At 46.8% G+C, this 19,384-nt stretch overlaps 1 protein-coding gene across 2 annotated transcripts; it reads right to left on the minus strand.

Moving 5' to 3' along the window:
- Positions 1-1,683: 1,683 nt before the first annotated feature.
- On the minus strand, positions 1,684-17,303 carry Pglyrp3 (peptidoglycan recognition protein 3). 2 transcript variants are annotated; one of them, XM_085677980.2, is made up of 8 exons: positions 17,032-17,303; positions 15,179-15,288; positions 12,718-12,919; positions 10,303-10,421; positions 9,266-9,418; positions 6,534-6,732; positions 4,223-4,341; positions 1,684-3,563 (listed from the first exon to the last, which is right to left on the minus strand). In XM_085677980.2, exons 2-8 carry the CDS (start codon positions 15,225-15,227, stop codon positions 3,385-3,387), a joined length of 1,020 nt encoding a protein of 339 aa, XP_085534106.2. In that variant the 5' UTR covers positions 15,228-15,288; positions 17,032-17,303; the 3' UTR covers positions 1,684-3,384. The 2 variants fall into 2 exon arrangements, with proteins under 2 accessions (XP_085534106.2, XP_085534104.2); XM_085677978.2 differs by having other exon boundaries at positions 17,027-17,303.
- Positions 17,304-19,384: the final 2,081 nt, after the last annotated feature.

Genomic DNA, 19,384 nt, shown 5'->3' on the forward strand with positions numbered 1-19,384 from the left:
AACGGTGGGATTTTCCACTCTGCAGCAAGTATTCAAGACTGAGTGGGAAGACACCACCTTCCTCAGACAACCCCACCCAAGCTTCATTCCACAGACACTTAGCTGGCCCCAATAAGAGGCCTGGCCCTGGGTGGGGCCCTGGAGACATTACCACAAAGAGCAGGTCCAGCTCCCAGGGAGGCCAGGATTGAGAGGGGGAGCAGGAGGAGGGAGAAGCCACCAAGAGGCCTGTGAAAAAGTCTGTGGGCACCAGAAAGTGAGTGTTCTGGAAAAGTTAACCTTCAAAAAGCACCTTTAGAAGCAAAGCAAGAGGAACTGGAGGCATCAGGATGGAAACAGAGGCATAGAAAGCAGACAGGTAGAGGGGTGGGAAAGATGAGGCAAGAGGCTGCAGTATGGTCCACCAGGGGATGCTGGTAAGGGTGCCCCACCCCAGACCCAGAGTGCCTTCCTTTAACTCACTGGAGGGAGAGGAACAAGCCATGTACCTGCTTGAAGTTCAGACTCAGGTAAAATAGGGGCTTTGCGCTTTGCAGTGTTCAATTCACAGACTGTCCTCTACTGCCTGCTTAAACCATGGAAAACAACCAAGTCAGTGAACTCAGGAGCCGGGCCTAGCTCCAGAAGGCCAGCAGTCCTGAAGGATGCACCGGCTCTTCTGCACCATAGGCTCTCTCAGGCCTGTCAGCCTGTGGGTTCCTCCATGCCCATCACAAAACTCGGTCCACACAGAGCTCCCTCGTGTGGCTGAGGCTGGTGTCTGCTGAGGTGAGGAAAGCACACCACCCCCCTAACACACACATTCCCCCACCCCCTCCCTGCCCAGAGTCACACACAGGGTTAAAAGTCAGCTGCACCGGCACTGCAGTGATGCCTGTCACTATTCACGCCCCCTTCGGTGACTGAATGTCAAGAGTGGGTTCTAAGGTTCCTGCTCACAGCCGTTCCTTCCTATCAGCCATCTGAGGCTGCTGTTAGTATACACTCTACTTTGACTGATGGGGAGCTAGGAAGAAGTTCTCAAGAAAAAGACACAGAAGGGGCAAACTGCCTGCAATGGGCTTCCTCAAAACTGATTTTGAAAAGGTCCTTGCCAGCTGAGGGCTTAGCTAAACTCAGAGAGTTTAGTTAAAGCATATACTTAAAGTCTGTAAAGTTAGATAGCTTGGAGTAAACAGCAACCGAGAGACAGAGACGGGGGGGGGGTGAACACAACACCCCTGGAGTTCCCCTCCAATATGATGTTTTCTAGATCCATCCATTTGCCCGCAAATTTCAAGATGTTATTATTTCTTTCTGCTGTGTAGAACTCCATTGTGTAAATGTACCACATTCTCCTTATCCATTCTTCAGTCAAGGGGCATTTAGGTTGTTTCCAGGTTTTGACTATGACAAATAATGCTGCTATAAACATAGTTGAGCACATGTCCTTGTGGCACAATTGAACATCCTTTGCATATATACCCAAAAGTGGTATTGCTGGGTCTTGAGATAGGTTGTTTCCTAATTTTCTGAGAAATCGCCATACTGACATCCAAAGCCCCTGTGTCCTTGAGGCCTGGAAGTGGGGATTAAATTGTAGAGAAGGGACCTCTACTTTGGGGGCTAGTAAGAAAAATCAATAAACCAAAATTGATGCCTTAGTCCATTTTGTGCTTCTTTAACAGAATACTCTAGACTGGGTAATTTACAAAAAGAACAACTTTATTCTGTGTAGTGTGAACACTGTGAGGTCGGCATCCAGCCAAGGCCTTCTTGCCATAGCAGCCCCGGCAGAGTTGGAAAGCACCAGGGGGTAGGAGGGGCACACTCGTTTTTATAACAAACTCATTTCACAGCAGCAACATGAATGCATTGGTTACCTCTAAAAGAGCCCATCTCTCAGCATTATGGCCTGTCAGGGATTGAACTTCTAATATGTGAATGTCTCAAGGTTCATTCAAACTGTGGCAGGTGGGTTAGGTGAGCTATTTCTTAGCATCTCATGACTACTTCCTGTATGGGAGGTGTTAAAATTCACCCTTGCTGGGAAGTCTGTCCCCAGCCTCTATCCACTCAGAAAAGATCACACTGTCAAAAGTTTCTGACAGAAAGGCCTGTGAGGTTGGCATTCTACCTCTGCTGCGTGTAAATCAGAAACAGCCTGAACCACTGAACAAATCATTCCTTCTCCTGGTGACATGCCCAGGAGGCCTTCGGAAAAATGACAATTAGATTGAACAGAGTCAATCTAAAGACATCCAAGAGCAAGAGTTCATGAAAAGCAAATGCCTGAGTAAATGTAAGGTTGGAAAAAGCTCACCGTGTTACAAGAGATGTGTAAACACTCCAAAAGCCCAACCTGGGCACCAAAGGAGCCTTCACAGATGGGAAAACATGCTCGTGCATCCTTCTCTTTGTGTCCAATACAGCAAGAACCAGCCTGTGTACATCCTTGGAACAGCAAGTGAGGGAGAGGGGCTGTCCTCTGGGAGGGAGGAGCTGGCTGGGGTGCTGCAGAATACAAATGCTCTGGGCCCTCTCTCAGCTCAGCAGAGCCCAGCCAGACCCAGGCAGACCACAGACACTGAACAGCAGCACTCTGAACGCAGCTCTGCATGGCTGCTCTTCGGAGTACTTTGTGGACAAGGCGTAGAAGACTGGAAACAGGACTCCGCAGGCAGCTTGTGCCTCCTGGAGGGACCAGTAGACTGCTGGACCTGTCCAGCAGGGCAGTGATGAATGAAGTGAGCAGGCAGGAAGGGACTGGGATCAGCTCTTTCATCCAGTTTTTTGTTTTGTTTTGTCTGTTTTTGTTTTTTTTGGGGGGGTGTTTTTGGTTTTTGTTTGTTTGTTTGTTTGTTTTTACATCAAACATCTGTAGCATGCAATGTACCAGGCTCAGCTCAGGAACCATCGTGGGATATGTAATGACAAAAAAATGTCAGCTGCTGTCCTGGAAAATACGACAACCCAGGGGAAAATAGATATGTCTGTGGGGAACCTCAGCCCTTCAATATGTATTCAAACATGTACAAGTCAGGTATGTGCCGAGGAGGGCTGGGCTATGGGTGAGCATTGGAGCTGCCAGACAGACCATGGATGACTGCATACAAGGCAGGGGACAGATAACAAGGGGAAGAGCCTCACTGGCTGAGCAGGTGGGCGTCCTTTGGCGAGGAAGTTGAACAGAGGAAGCAGCACCCAGACCCTGAGGATGGTAAGTGCAAAGCTTAGGAGGCATTAGAGGATGTCAATAAGAGAAGATGGTGCAATTGCAATGCAAGAAGGGGAACTAAGAGAAACAGTGAAAAGAGGAGGGACAGAGGTGCCGAGCCAAGGTGGGAGGTAAGGACAGATATCCATCAGGACCAAGAGCATCCTCAGATGGGACTGGGGCCTCCCTCAGTGCTTGAAGTGAGGCCATGTCTTGATGATGTCATACAGTGCCTGTCCAGGGGACAGGATGTTGGACACATCACTGTGGCCCATTAGCAGGTAGTTGGGAATCAGGTACCCCTCGGCCACGGCACACTGGATCAAGTCCTGGGCTGCTTTCAGGGCAGCTGCATTTGGAGGCTGTTCTGCAAAACACATTTACCCATAAACATTAAGATCTCAAAGTGGCTTGGCTATGGCAGTGAAAGACACCCAGATTCCAGTCTTAACCATCTCCCACCCTGGCCTGTCCCACAATTGCCATAGCCAACAATTAATTAGGCATAAAGCAAGGCAAAACTATTTGGTTTCCTAATTCCAGCTGGCCAAAATTTCTTTAGAAAACTCAGAAGTGCCCTGGAATATAACATACAGGACGGCACAGTTTCTCAGAATGTCCAGGACAGACACAGCCCGTGGGATTTTCCTCTGCTTTGTCATCACAGACAACGCTGCATCCCAACATCATTGCCATGGTTACTGAGGAAGGACACACATTTCCCACATGAGACATAAAGATACCAAAGTTTTCAAAAGGCATTTTTTTCTCCTTTGCTCCGGGCTTGCCTTGGGTATGTCCATAAAGGAGATAATCTGGGGTGGATGTGGGCAAATCGGGAGCAAACATTCTATTTGGGAGATGCTGCTAGTAGCAGTCATTCCTTACTGAGGGTTTTCTAAAATATCCTGCTGATGCTACCAGGTACTTCCAGTGTCACAAAGCTGTTCCCATCTTCCCGGTGTTTCCTGAATGTTCCACATGATATCTCCTTAGGCAGAACCCTCTGCCCCATTTATGCCTTACCTGCAAAGTTTCCCATGAAGGCAATTCCTAAAGCAATGTCATTGTATCCATAGGTGTGAGAGCCTTCGATATTCCAGCCAACTCCTTCATATACTCCACCATCCTGGCCCACCAGAAAGCTAGGATTGGGTAAAAGGAAACAAGAGAGCCTCAGGAGCGCAAGTTCCTTCATCCATCCCTTCAATCACTAATCTGTCCTTCCATGCATTTATCACGTACTGCTGGATGTCCTGTATGTGCCAGTGTGCAGAAGTCAGGAGCAAAAGCACGGCTCTGTACTGTGCCTCCGTCCCCGCACATCTCGCCTACCTTTCCTTAGCCATTGTGTTTCTCAGAGCCCTGTGCTTCCTCCTTAGGACCCCGACCTAACTCTTCTCCCCTCCACCGAGTACATTCACCCAGACTAAACCGTCATCCCCTCCCACAGCTTAAACTACTAACTATAAAAGTCAACATGTCGAAGAAACTAGTTGCCTTTTGCACCTTCTGTAGTCAGAAAATGAGGTGTCATCCTAAATCCAGCATTTCCCTCTCCCGGCCCCATTCAGCTACTACCCATACCTCATCAATTATGTTTTATTACAAAGCTTTCAACTTCCCCCACTACTCCTGTCCAACTGTTGCTATCCAGCTCCAACTTGGATTACTATAACTGCACCCTGCCCAGAGTTTTCCCTCCTTCCAACCCACTCTTAAAGTCATACCCAGAAGGCTGGGGTGAGGGTTCCATACTTGAGAGTGCTTGATGCTCTTGCACCAGACATGGGTTTGGTTACCAGCACCCACACAGTGGCTCACAACCACCTTTAACTCCAGTTACAGGGGGTCCAACACCCTCTTCTGACCTCTGCAGGCACCAGGCATGCATGTGGCACACACACACACACATCACAACATGAAAGGGTGTGACTTTCCAAACACTCTCCAGTTCCCCTTCACACAAAGCCAGTTTTCAGTTTTACTTACAAGATCCACATAGTGGTTGGGTTCCTACAGACCCCACCTCACTACCCTTCTCTCGGAAATCCAGTTTCAGGTTTGAGTGGGGCATGTTCTGTTTCCTCGAAGACACACACTCTGCCTATAGCCCAAGCTTTTGAATGTTATTCTTCTTTAGCTAGACTACTTCCTCTTTGCCAACCAACCCCCACACCTCATTCATGTGCCAATAGAGATGGCCCTCTTCATTAGTACTTCTCTGACACCTTTCTTTCCTCCAAAGACTTCTGGACTCATCTTCCCTGTGCCCTGATCTTCTTCCAATACTGTGTTGACATTCTGCATTGTAATTATCTGTTTATTGTTTTCCTCAAGCCCATGAGAGAAGAGACCATATCAATCTTGCCTAGCCTGAGACAGAGTAGGCACCCAATAAATGCAAGTTACAAAGTTAGCTGAGGCCTGAGTGGGTGCCTCACCCAGTTACAGCCATGTCAGTGTTGGTAACCGCACACCTCACACAGAGGTGGGCAGATTCCACTGTAGGTTTACAAGTTGAGGAACAAGAATCAGCTCACCCGGTGTTTGCCAGTTTGTGATTTCCAAGTTTGTGGTCAGTTCCCTATTACCTGCTGTGACCATAGCAAGACTACAAAAAGTCCTGGAACAATAAAACATGTTCTCTCCTACATACGAAGACTGTCCTTACAAAGAGATGGGGGCGGATACAGCTAGAACATCAGTGACACACTGCAGAAGCAAACCCATCTGAGACCAGTCACAAGATTTGTTGTGTAAGTCCCGGACAAATAACTGAGGTCCCTTGTATTCTAACCCTAAGTCCACCTGTGACAGCACAGGCATCTCCCAAATGTCCTCTGTATCTCATTAAATTAATAATGTTTCTTTAATTTAATCCTGGCACAAAAAGAACCATGAGAGAATAATCTCACTCCCTGTCTTCAAACAGGGAATGTAGTCCCTCCTGCAGAGATGAGACAAAGGAGCCCAGAGGGCTTGGTTAAAATTGCTGTGTGGTGAGCAGCAGCAGACTAGAAGGTTCTAACATCGGAGAGAACAAGCTGGAGCTGCCAGGACCGTCACCCCCTATCGGTTAGGACAGAGTACCTAAGATGGCACACCCCTACTCTGCCCACCATGCTTTCCCACCACCCCTTCTGCAGTATTTTCAGTCTTTCTGATCTGGAAGGACTGGAGAACATGCCTGAGAGGTCAGGTAGCCCAAACTGTGACCTGAATGATACCCAGATCAGATTCTCACAAGAATAAGGTGTGGGGCCTGTGTAAGACACCTGGGCTCCCGCAGCTTTGCCCTCACCGCGCTGAAGCCACAGGGCCGTCTCCCACTTACTGATAAGCAATGTCGCAGAAGTCTTGATGGTCTATGTGAAAAGACTGTATGTCTCTGACACGGGTCAAGCAGTCCACGGACTCATTGCAGCTTCTCCCAGCGGTGTGGATGATGATGACGAATTTGGCTGGGAGGTTCATCTGAGAGCAGTGTGTCTCTCTGGCTTCCCACGCAGACCGTGGGGTGATACTGGGGCACGCTGCGGTAAAATGAAAAGCCACGGGGATGAAAATTTGCTTTGTACTCTCATGAACCACCATACAGCCAAAGGCCAGTCCGCACCAGTCTCTCACCAGTGCTTTGTACTCTCATGGACCACCATACAGCCAAAGGCCAGTCCGCACCAGCCTCTCGCCAGTGCTTTGTACTCTCATGAACCACCATACAGCCAAAGGCCAGTCCGCACCAGTCTCTCACCAGTGCCCTGCGTGTGAACTTGGTAGGAGTTTGGAAAGGCCAGACACCCAGATCAGGACACTTGAGTAAAAAGCATGGATTTTAATGATGTAAGAACCAATATGAAAGCAGAAAGAGACAGACTGGCCAGACAGAGGCGTGACTGTTTTCTTCGCAACACAGGATGTCTACATGCTTACAAGTGTGCCATACAACACGGTGGGTCTGTGTAAATCAACTCACTCTTTAACAGATCGAGCTGATGTGGAAATAATATACAGTCTACAAAGAACTCACAGTGTTAATGAATTATCATTGTGATCAAAAGCGTCAAGCCCATGATGGGGAAACCCACAGAAACAGCTGACCTGAGCTAGTGGGAGTTCACTGACTCCTGACTGACAGCCAGGGAACCTGCATAGGCCCAAACTAGGCCCTTTGAATGTGGGTGACAATTATGTGGCTGGGACAGTCTGTGGAGCCACTGACAGTGGGACCAGGATTTATCCTGAGTACTTGAACTGACATTTTGGAGCTCATTCTCTTTGGACGAATATAGGCTGGGGAGGGGGGCTTAGTCCTGTCTCAAAGCGATGTGTCAGACTTTGTTGACTCCCTATGAGAAGAAAGCCTTACCCCCTCTGAGGAGGGATTGGGGGTGAGGTGGGTGTGAGGTTGGGTAGGGGGAGGAGGGGAAGGAGTGAGAACTGGGCTTGGTATGTAAAATGAGAAAATATTGTCTATAAATAAATAAATAAATAAATAAATAAATAAATAAATAAGGTGGAAATATAAAAAAGAAAAATACTACCCACTCAAAAGTAAGAAAATTTTTATTTAGAGATTTATAATTTCAAAAAAACAAATTTTAAAATATCACTGGATCAGAGAGAAAGGCTGTGTTAGCAGAGAGCTAAACTGCTGAAAAGTGCTCATTAATTTGATTGGTTTTAATTTACTGATCACTCTTTCCAAACTAGCACATTATTTTCATCATTTGGTTTCTTAGAATAATGATTCTCATATCAGCATTGTCTGTAAATTCAAATTTTTCTAAGCACCACGGTCATGGAAAAGGTGGCTGGTTTTGGAAAGGTGGGGGGATGAGTGTGGGTGTGAGTGTGTCAGAGTGAATGTGTGCAGGTGTATGTGGGGAGGTGAGTGTGTGTGGGTGTGTGTATGTGGGTGTGTGGGTGGGTATGGGTGAGTGTGGGGGGGTGTTTATGGGTGGGTGTGGGGGGGTGAGTGTGTGTGTGTGGTGTGTGTGTGTATGTGGGTGTGGGTGAGTGGGGGGGTATATGGGTGGGTGGGTGGGTGTGGTGTGTGGGGATGAGTGGGTGTGGGTGTGTGTGTATGTGGGTGTGGGGGGTGAGTGTATGTGGGTGTGTGTATGTGGGTGTGTGGGTGGGTATGGGTGAGTGTGGGAGGCTGTATATGGGTGGCTGTGTGGGTGTGGGGGGTGAGTGGGTGTGTGTGGTGTGGGTGTGTGGGTGTGGGTGTGGGTGAGTGTGTGTGGGGTATATGGGTGGGTGGGTGGGTGTGGTGTGTGGGGGTGAGTGGGTGTGTGTATGTGGGTGTGGGGGGTGAGTGTATGTGGGTGAGTGTGGGGGGTGAGTGGGTGTGTGTGGTGTGTGTGTGTATGTGGGTGTGGGTGAGTGTGGGGGGTATATGGGTGGGTGGGTGGGTGTAGTGGGTGGAGGTGAGTGGGTGTGTGTGTGTGTATGTGGGTGTGGGGGGGTGAGTGTATGTGGGTGAGTGTGGGGGGGTGTATGTGGGTGTGTGTGGGATGGGGTGTGCATTCCCACAATATGTGACTACGTCTACTCCACTACACATCCTACTTTCCCCTCTCCCTTCCATACTTTCTAACACACTTCATCTGTTGCTTGTTCATGCTCTTACTTTCCTCACTGAAGCATGGGTTCCTTCATGGAGAGAGTTTTGTCTGACTTTTTTCACAGATGTATGATAAATCTGAAGGCTTCATGCATCTTGTAGACTCAGCAGAAATGTGAGTACACATATATTTGTGACAAGAAAGGGTCTGTGACAACACCACATTGTCTGGTGGGATGGAGAGCCAGGGAACACAAGTCCCTTAACTTCTCTGACTAATAGGGATGCCGTTCAGTAGTGGAGTGCTCGCCTAGCATGTCCACACCCCAATTAAATCCTCAATGACAAAAAAGTAATAATAACTTCCCTGATTTCATAGCTATGATACATGTGAGATGTTCTTGGCCCAAGAAACCCTTGGGAGCCTAAAAGGAAAACTCACCCAAATGCAGCTTGTCAGGGGCAGTGTAGAGACACGTGGACTGGGCTGAAGGCCTTACCTTTCTTGGGCGTCTCTGAATGTTGAGGAATCAAGCAGGTCTCTTCTTTTAAGAGAAGTGGCTGGATGTACCGGGGTGACAGGTAGCCATTCTGGACAGCGTGGTCGATCAGGTCCTTTGCAGCTGATAAAGCAGCGGGAGTGGGGCTGTTGCCTTCGTGAGAGTAACATGAAAGGAAATCTGTCAGGAGGAACTCCAACCCGGACAGCAGCAGCAACAGGGAGGACCCAGACACCTCCTGTGAGTGACTGGTAGACTGGTAGACGAAGAGAAAAGACAGACAGAAAGCCTGAGAGAGAACTACTTGGTCAGAACTCCAGGCAACCACAACTAGGAACCTCTTCTAAGGGACAAACTGTGACTGTTTATTCTGCCTTTAAATAGAAGGTTAAAAATCAGCTGAAAGATACGTGAGGAGAGACTTGCTTGACCAAGTCAGAAGGACCCTAACCTGTGGGAAAGGGTGACAGTATTTACTGAGTAACTGCAGGATCAGGCATGCCTTAAACTCTTTTATGTCCATTAACCCATATATTCCTTGCTGAACCTCCCTATAACACGTGCTATTAAGCTCCGCAATAAGGAGCAGCTTGTTGGTGGCTACCTCTCACTGACATTAGCTTTCGGCACCACCCCTGCACCCTGCTCTGCTCTGGCTGGAAGTGGATGGTCAAAAACTCCTCTGACTCTCCAACTGTGCCTGCTAACCTCTTTTTTGTCTCTATCAACAAAGATATTGAAAGAAGAAATAATCCATGCTGTCTGCCTCCGGCAACTAAAATATCAGTGGTAGACGATTCAGATTCCATTGACCATAACTGTGAACTCAATGCCCGTGGCAACTGCAGCAATATATACACAAGAATAGACTAGAGGAGGACAACCTGCATCTCACAGAGGCCACTGCAGGAAGGATTTCCAGAGACGGGGATATCAGAGATGATACGGACAAGGAAGGCTAAAAAGATGTGACTGTGGAGGCAAGAGGTGAATTAAGGGTGAATTAAGACTTCTGAGTCTGGAGGGATGACCATTACCTATTTTACTGCCGAAGAAGGCAATGCCCAGGGAGACATTACTGTAGCCTGGAGCATGCAAGCCTTGGACATGCCAACCGACACCTTCGTACACATTGCCATCGTCCCCAACCAGGAAGCTGCCAAGCAAAAAAATGCAGATTTAGTGGTAAACCTCTGTATTGAGGAAATTCACTTTCCTAAAGTGGTCTTAGAGGCTCATAAAAAAGTGAAGTTTTAATAATATAATAATGAAGGACAAAAGAGACAATTTCGGACAGCCTAAAGAAATAGGAATATATTTCAATTTTGGTTTTGTCTTTGATTACAGGTGTTTTCCAGACTCACTTGAAGAAAGAAAGAAAGAAAGAAAGAAAGAAAGAAAGAAAGAAAGAAAGAAAGAAAGAAAGAAGGAAGGAAGGAAGGAAGGAAGGAAGGAAGGAAGGAAGGAAGGAAGGAAAAGAAAGAAAGGCATGTACCACCACCGCCTTTAATCCCAGCACTCGGGAGGTAGAGGCAGGCAGAGAGATCTCGGTGAGTTCAAAGCCTGGTCTACAGAGCCAGTTCCAGGACAGTTGGAGCTGTCACACAGAAACTCTACCTCTCCCCGCCCCCTCCCCCCAAAATTACTCACTTTGCTCAAAGTGAAATCTGAATGTGTGACTCTCCAGGACCTGAAGACAACTATCTTTTCCTGCTGGTTAATTCATTTTGTTGCTGTTGTTATTTGGGAGTGGGCAGCCTTTGAAACATGATCTCTCCCTGTTACCTAGGCTAGCCTGGAACTTACTGCACAGCCTCAGCTGGCCTTGAGGTCACTGAAGTCCTCCTGCTTCAGCCTCCTAAGAGCTGCGGTTACAGCCGGGCGTGAGGACATCCAACGTAGTCCACCATGCTCTTGTTTTTAACCATAGGAGCAAGCACTTGAGCCTTCTTTAAAACAATTACCTACAACTCAAGAATTTCCTTAAACCCACTCCTCACAGATCCTGTAGGCTCTGAATCCCAGGAATATATTTTGTCTTGTTTTAAAATCACGTCAATATTCTTTTATTCTACCCCTTCTTCTATTTCTGTTCATTCTGCTGTTCTCTGCTTACCAATTCACCTTGAAAATGGTGTTTCATAACTCTTGCTAGAGTCAGCAGTTTACTAGACTGTGAATTCCAACGCGAACTGAATGCAGCAAGAACACTTTCCAGGGTCAAGTGAAGCCCTGCTCACCTGAAGGCTCTGTCACCGGACACCGAGAATCGGGCACCTGAAGTGTGCCCACCATGTCTCTGCTTTTTGGTGTTTCCAGCAGGTTCCTTTGTCACTTCTGCAGAGTCCTTTCTTAGTTCATATCACCCCTCCCTACATCTGCAGTAACCACACTATCAAAAGGAGGTGTGCATTGTCACTGTAGAAACCTGATTGTTTAGAGACAGAGCCATTGAAACCACCAAGAAACACAAGGACTGAAATAAGCAACACTTCAGGAACAACAATGTGGTGACGGGGGACAGGGACAGACAGATAAACCGTGTCTAACAAAGTCAACACAGCTTCCATGGAGGACTGAGCAGAGGTCCCTGGCAAGGAACAGATGCAGGCTGTACGGCCTGTCTCCGGCTGTGCTTGCACACTGAGGCTTCAGTCTGAAAGTGTGTGGAAGCAGAGATCATCCTTTCCAAAACGGAGTCTTTGCAACTTATTTCTACTTGTTTTTTAACCCCCAACCCTGCTCTTTCTCTTCATCTACTTGTGAGTGTTCTCTTTCTTGAGGCTAATGAGAAAGACCTGGGGGTCTTGCATAAACCCTCAGAGTAGATACTCTTCGTGCCTTGCACTCATTTAAACATGGGCTCTCCTCCCCACCATCCCCCACCCATGTCCACTCATCCCCTTGTGATACCCAGTGGTCATTCAGAGTACTAAATGGGAAAATATTTTATGAGTGTGAGTCCTGACTGGAAGGGAAGGGGATTGGGCTATATAAACATGTAGTCTCAACACAATTGTGAACCATGTCCCTTGATATGTGCTACTTTAAAGAACTTCTTTGGTGTCCATAGACTATGGCATTCTCGTTTAGGTAATAAAGATAGCAATAGGGGAAAGATAGATTCTCTTCCCCTACTGCTCCTAACTGGTTGATAGCAATGAAGCCCTTTGTGAGCCATCATGCTGGGGGTTCCCACGGTGGCTGCTGTGGTTTTGTAACCTTCTGCGTGTTCTTTCAGGGTCACCCAGCATAAAAGCACCCACAGGGTTGTTCCTTCTAATGACTTCTGGATTTTGTTTGAGTTCTTTTTTTTTCTAACACTTTTCAGTCACCACAAGCACAACACAAATGAAGCCCAGAAGATGGAAGATACAGAATAAGGAAAACCAGGAGAATTCTATGAGGGGTAGCCTTGAGTGTGGGGTTTGGAGACCGGGGCGGCCCCTTACTTGAAGGCCACATCACACCAGCCTTTGTTGTAGACGGAATGGGATTGTAGGACTCGCACCATCTGGCTGCAGGTGGCCAAATCTCGGCACTCCATCCTGCTGAGCTGCTCTGTGATGAGGTAGGCCACAGGCAGGCTCAGCTGCATGCTGCAGGTGAGGGAGCTCGCCCCCCACTCCTTCCGGGAAACAATGGTAGGACTGCCTGTAAGAGAAACCACAGATGAGCCCGCAGCAGACCATACTTAAGCACTAGCTCCCCCATTGGGACATCTGGAAGCCCTGGAGGGCACTTCATCAGCCACAGCTACCCATTCTCATCTCTATAGGCCAGCTTGGGCTCAGTACCCACCTGGATCTGTACTCAGTTTTGTTAAGTTGTCTGGTTAGTGGGATCCTAACTGCTGATGTTGGGAACCTGTTTGTAGCTTCAAGGGTGTAGATGAGCAATAAGGAGTCCAAGGACCCATGAATGAGCCAAGAGAAAATGATCTTTATTAAATTCTGTCTCTGAGGACAATCACAGGGATCCATGTATTTCTGTCCAGGAACCGGTATATACTTCATAAATCTATTAAGTTTACTCAAGATCATGACAACTATCTTAGTATGTGGCACTATGATGTTACCCATGGGTCTGTTGGTAGGTATGCAGGTGACCCATAGAAAGCAACATTGCTCTCATTAGGGACCAGGGAAGGCTTCAGCGACCCTAGGGCTGAGTTGAGTGAAGGCAGATGTAATGAAAGCCTCACTACGGCAAGAGACAAGGACCATAAAACCCACAGGACCCTCAGAGGTAAAGAAGAGCCATCAGTCAGTGAGTATAGCAGACACAAAGCAGAACTAGGCAACTAACTGAGGGCTAATTCCAACTCACTGCCACCCTTGGGCAAGCCACCTCCCCATCAGACTTTAGAGTCCTCATGCACACCATGGAAAGATCAACCATGCACTCTTTGATCTGCGAGTTTCTTCAACACTAACTCTGCATGTAACCCAGTAACATGTCTATCTAAGGGTAGAAGGCAGAGAGCTAGCTGAATTGTGTCAGACAACATGAAAATTTGCCCAGAATTTAAGAAGTACCAAACTCAAGTTCAAGTAATTCAACAGAATTCACATATATTTACCTGAGGCCTAATCACTTCATAAAATCATAAAACATATTGCAGTGGCGTCAAGGCAGCCCTGCACCAACACAATTGGTATTTATTTACAAATGTGAACTCTGGGCGGGGTTAACTTGGTGATGAGGATAATGATGATGATGGTGGTGATGATGATGATGATGGTGGTGGTGGTGATGATGATGGTGGAGAAATGGTATGGCGGTTAGAGCTACAAATTACCTCACCGTCATGATCTGAACGATGCGCTAAACCTTTACAGTCAACTTGATTAGACTTGGAATCATTGACGAGACCAGTCTCTAGGCAGGTCCGCAGGGGATTGTCTAGATTAGGTTAGTTGACTGGGAAGCTCGGCCCTGATTTAAAGCAGTACATTCCGTGAGCTGGGGTAGCAGCCTGAATGAGAAGAAGCTGAGCGCCAGCATTCACTGCTCTCTGCTTCACAGCTGTGGAATGCAGAGTTGTTTTGTTTTGCTTTATTTTGAGGCAAGGTTTCTCTGTGTATCTCTGGCTGTCCTGGAACTCACTCTATAGATCAGACTGGCCTCGAACTCACAGAGATCCGCCTGCCTCTGCCTCCTAAATCCCAGGATTAAAGGTGTGCACCACCTCCACCACCACCCAGCTCACAGCTGTGGAAACAGGTGAACAAATGCCTTAAATTCCTGCCACTGTGTCTTCCCACCATTAAAGTATGTGCACACACACATACACACACACACACACACACACACACACACACACTACATGTGTGTGTCCTAAAACTACAAGCCCAAGTAAACCCTTTTCTGAAATATTTTGTCATAGAAAAGCAATCAGTACAATACCTAACTAAATCCCCAGTAACGGATCAGTGATTCTTTTTGATAAATACCTACATGTAGAAACACAGATAAAGAGGCTACTCTGTGACTTGCTGTCACCCTGCAGCTTCCATGATGAGATTTTCCCCTTCCTATTTTTTCTTTTCTCTTCTTTTTCTCTTAAATTTTATTTTGTTTTATTTTGGGGTGGGGAGGGAGATGGGTGGGATCAGGTAGCATGATGTGAAAGACACAAAGAATAAGTAAAAATTAATTAAGGAATTAAAAACAGTGGCTGATATCATTCTCGTTTCACTAATGCGATTAAGAGTCACATGCTAGCCTGTGGAGGATCACAACAGCTGGCAGGACACGGATGCCAATCTGTCAGTCCCAGAGCAATGCGACACATGACAAAGCCAAACATGCCCTAGTAAAGACAACACTGGGAGCGTTTTTCTTTCTCCACACGAGGACAGTTGCGTGTCAGTCAGCAAGGACACTCTGATAAGACGAAAGAAAACTTACCGTACACCAGGAGACCGAGAGCAGAGACAACAAGGAGCCTGGGCAGCATCTTCAAGCGGTCCCAGGACACCAACAGCGAGTCGTACCAACAGTCCTGGGGGGTACTGGCCCTGGCGAACACAGACAGTTACCATGACTGTGCTAAGTGCACAGCACCCTGTCTGTTTCCCTACTCCCCATGTGCCTCCTCAGGGCTAGCTCTTGGCTCAGGCTTCTCAGGGTCACCCGCACACCTCAGTTGTTCCATAGATACAAGGAGCCTAATGTCCGTAGCTAGCAGGCCTTCTCCACAGTCACTTTCTACAGCCCAGGAGACACCTGCTCCTTGCAGTGAATATGGCTGATATTAAGCCTTCCATGGCAGACAAACACAATTTCTAAAGTTCTTCAGTAGCAGTAATAAGGACCCTGTATAGATATTTTCATTTCTAGTGTGGCAGTTTTATATTTGGCCCTTATGAAATCCCTGTAAGACAATTATCATAAAGACTATTTTTTAAAACAGAATATACAGCATTGAATAAGAAGTAGAGGCAGGAACGATCTCTATCACATGACCCATTGGACAATCATAAGTACGGAAAGTCATAGAGTTAAGTTCCCTATTCCAAATTTCTGGAGGAACAAGCAGTCAGTCTCTAACATGAAAATAAAAACCAGCTGCTCCCACTCACTGGACACATCCTGTGCTCCAAATACTGTGTGAGGACTCTTTAGACACTTCAGTAAGTCTCACAGTGACCTGTGAGGGCGTGTGTCCAAGAGTTTAAGTCATGTGTCCAAAATTCTCAGATGAGTAGGGACAGAGACCACCCCTCCCAGCCAGATCTGCCACTCTCCGGGGCCTCTAATGGAGACCCCAGTCCTGCCGTTGTGTCTTTTGGTGGAGAGTCTCAGCATGGGAACTGGGGATAAAGTGCAGGATGACTTTGGTGTGCCTCAGACCACGAATCCTGTTTGCCTTTGTAGGAAGAAATGAACTTCTTACTCATGCTCCGTGTGAGATATTCACGCGCTATGTTGCCAACCAAGTCTTCAGCTTTCCCCAGTTGAGAAACAATGCAGGAGGCGTGGGGGCGAATGCCGTAGATGTCACCCTGCACTATCTTGACAGTACAATTGACACCTCCAATGGAAATGTTTAACGTTACAGCTTAAGGATTGAGCATATGAAGGATTCTTGAGCAACACAAAAACATCAAATAACACACGAACTCCCATTCAATGAGAAACTCTCCTACGGCCACCAGCCCACCTCAGATGGGCCTATCATAATGGGCAGTATCTCCATTGTATGGGAGAGAAAACCAATGTCTTCATCAACCAACAGAGACAAGAACCAGCTTGTGAATAGCAGAACCACTGCCAGCCAGCCTCCCAGAAAACTACTAGAAAAGTGTGCCAACAGAAAGTTTGGATTCTGGTCGTGTAACCTTTTTAATTCCCTAACCGTGACTTCTAATGTGACAAGCCATACCTCTGCCTTGTTGGGCCGTACGCCTGAACTCTGAAAGATGAAAGCAGGCCTGACCTTGCAGGCCGCTGAACTGATGGCCTCTCCCTACTCTCACATTGCAATAAATCCTCTATCCATAAAAGAAACAGTAGGTAAAGTCTCAAGACTTGAAAGTAAGGAAGAAATTGTGTAGAGGTAAATTCACAACCAAACGTCTATGCAAGTAGATAAAGGACTTCTAGTACCTAATTCATCTAGAAAAGAAAAGAAAGCCTTCCTGTTTGGAGGACAGGTTAAACAAGAGAGATAGAACTTCTTCACCACGTTTAGACAGCCACTGAGTGTAGCCTCAAAAGGAAAAGCGGGCATCTAAAGAATGCTCACAGTCATACCTGACCTCCTGTTGTCCCAGCCCAGCAGGGCAGAGTGCAGTCTCCTCTTATTGGCTGTTGGTTTCCTTCTTTAGCTGAGGCCTCCAGTCCCTGCCCCTTCTCCAGCAGGTGTCTCCTCCTCCAGCCTTTGCTTTCTGTAGCTCTGGAAGGACACTTCCTCCCTGGGAATACAGCACTGGCTTCACGAAGAAGAGCAGACAGTGAGAAGTCCCCCTAACAAAAGCTAGACGGACGCCTGGGGCTCATGGCTTCCTTGCTGCACTGAGAGGAAGCAGATGAAATAAGGCTAGGGCTTACAGCACCTGGGGAAAACCCAGTGAATAACCCAGGTTCCTCCTCCCTGGGTGAGACCTGGATTGCCACACACTTTAGAGTGTCTTCCTAATAGCTCCCCTCAATAAGCCTACCACACTCTGGGGAAAGGAGGTTTCAAAGACCATTGGTTGTTATCTAGACAATCGTTCTCAGTAACATCTTCTAGATGTAGAGATGGAAAAGGGCCAGGATCTAGTCCTAATTTGATTGGATGCATATTCTGTTTTTGCTCTGCCTTCTCTTGTGCTTAAATGGCTCCTCTCCTGTGACCACAGCACAGCACCGCAAACACATCAAGACACTTGCTTTGGTATGCACCAGCAGAGATAACCCCTTAACAAAAAAGGCCCTTTTAAAAGAATCCCTACCTTTGGGTGGCCTGAATTTATAGACCTTACATTGGAAGACAAGAGTTTTCCTCAGTTTTGCATCTGATTAGTACACTGTGTCCACTGAAAGGGGATACACACTTTCAACCTTGTAATTACACTGTCTATTAAGGACTGTATCCTTTCAAAGCATTTCCACAAACATCACCAGGTGTCATTAGGGTACATAATGGCTCCGCATTCTACCTGCGTAATGAGAATCTAGAGTAACTGTGTTCATTTAAGGAACCCAAAATCTGGAGAAAGCTTGCCATGACTTAATATCCGAAAGATTTGGAGCCAGCAGCAAAGGTGAAAATCTCATCACGGCACTGAACTCACCAGACTTTAGACACCCCTATTACTTCTCTGAGTCTGTTTCCTCAGCTGCCAGGTAGAAATGACAATGTTTACACAACTGTCGTGAAGATTCATGAACGCTGAAAGCATGTGCGTATAGAAAGGACTCCACAAAGGCTGGCAAGCCCACGACAGGGGCTCCTGGTGGGACACTGCCTCTGTGGCTCTGTTCTTGTTGATTTCAAACCCAAATACACTTCCTTCTGCCGTCCCCCACCCCCACCTGGTCTTCATCCAGCCCAGCACCAACTTGCCTGAGCAATCTTGGGACCCTTAGGGGAGACCCATTCAGTCAAAATGACACTTTGGGTATTCTAATAAAGCAATACAAAATACCAAGGAGTACATTCCTTGGGCTCCTGGGATTCAGTATGCATCCGTTTAACACTCAGTGGAAACTACACACAGAAGGATCTAGGTGTTCTGTATGGAAGGGTAGGTGAGGGTCCCGAGTCTGCCAGGAGTTGGTCTGCTGGGGTGTGTGTGTGTGGTGCTGAGTTACTGGAATCTCCATCCCTCACTCCTTAGCGTCTTCAGGGTGGTGCTATGCCAGGGTTATCATTATTTTTCATGCATTTAGTATAATACTGTGTTAGAGGAAGTTTCTCCAGCATTTTTTTCAGTTATATTCCTTTTCTAGGAAATGCAGAACTGTTTTTTTCATCGTTTACTTCCAAGTTTTTAATCAAAGAAGTGAATTCAAGCGGCCTCCTAGTATTTTCCTACCCCCTAACTTTGGGGTTTGGGGTCATCATGAACGAACAGACTTAAAGCTAATGATCAGACTCACTGAAGTTATTGTTGTTGATGTAAGAATTGTTCCATTAGAATTGGTGCCAAAATTTTCTAATTAGACAGTATAAATCTCCCAATTGCTTTTTATGCAACTTGAGAAATATTTGCCAGCCTTATTCAGTGATTCTCAACCTGTGGGCTATGACCCCTTTGACAAACCTCTATCTCCAAAAATATTTGCACTATGATTCATAACAGTAGCAAAATTACAGTTATGAAGTGGAAACGAAAAGAATCTTATAGTTTGGGGCCAACAGAGCATGAGGAACTAAATTAAAGGGTCGCAGCATTAGGAAGGTTGAGAACCACAATAAGGCCCTTATTGCTCCCTGATATATAAAATGTTTCAGCTTCTATGTTACCTGCTCCACTCTTCAAATCAGCCATTTCTCCAAGAAACACTGACTGCTGGAAGGTGATACCCAGTGACCACAAATCCGGTACCAAGGGTGTTTATTTAATGCTAAGGATGTTCTCGACAGCTATCAATTTGAACCAGTCTATTCAGATATGAAGTAAA

Source organism: Myodes glareolus, chromosome 17, assembly GCF_982192425.1.
Source record: "Myodes glareolus chromosome 17, mMyoGla1.1, whole genome shotgun sequence".
NCBI lineage: Eukaryota > Metazoa > Chordata > Mammalia > Rodentia > Cricetidae > Myodes > Myodes glareolus.

Bases quoted from the DNA above. Each gene is read 5' to 3' on its own strand.
- Pglyrp3 (XM_085677980.2), bottom strand. From the start codon at position 15,227: ATGCTGCCCAGGCTCCTTGTTGTCTCTGCTCTCGGTCTCCTGGTGTAC. The intron at 10,422-12,717 runs GTAAGGGGCCGC...TTTGCTTGGCAG, and splicing joins TGGTGTGATGTGGCCTTCAA to CTTCCTGGTTGGGGACGATG. The intron at 6,733-9,265 runs GTAAGGCCTTCA...ATTTTACCGCAG, and splicing joins TTCAGAGACGCCCAAGAAAG to CGTGCCCCAGTATCACCCCA.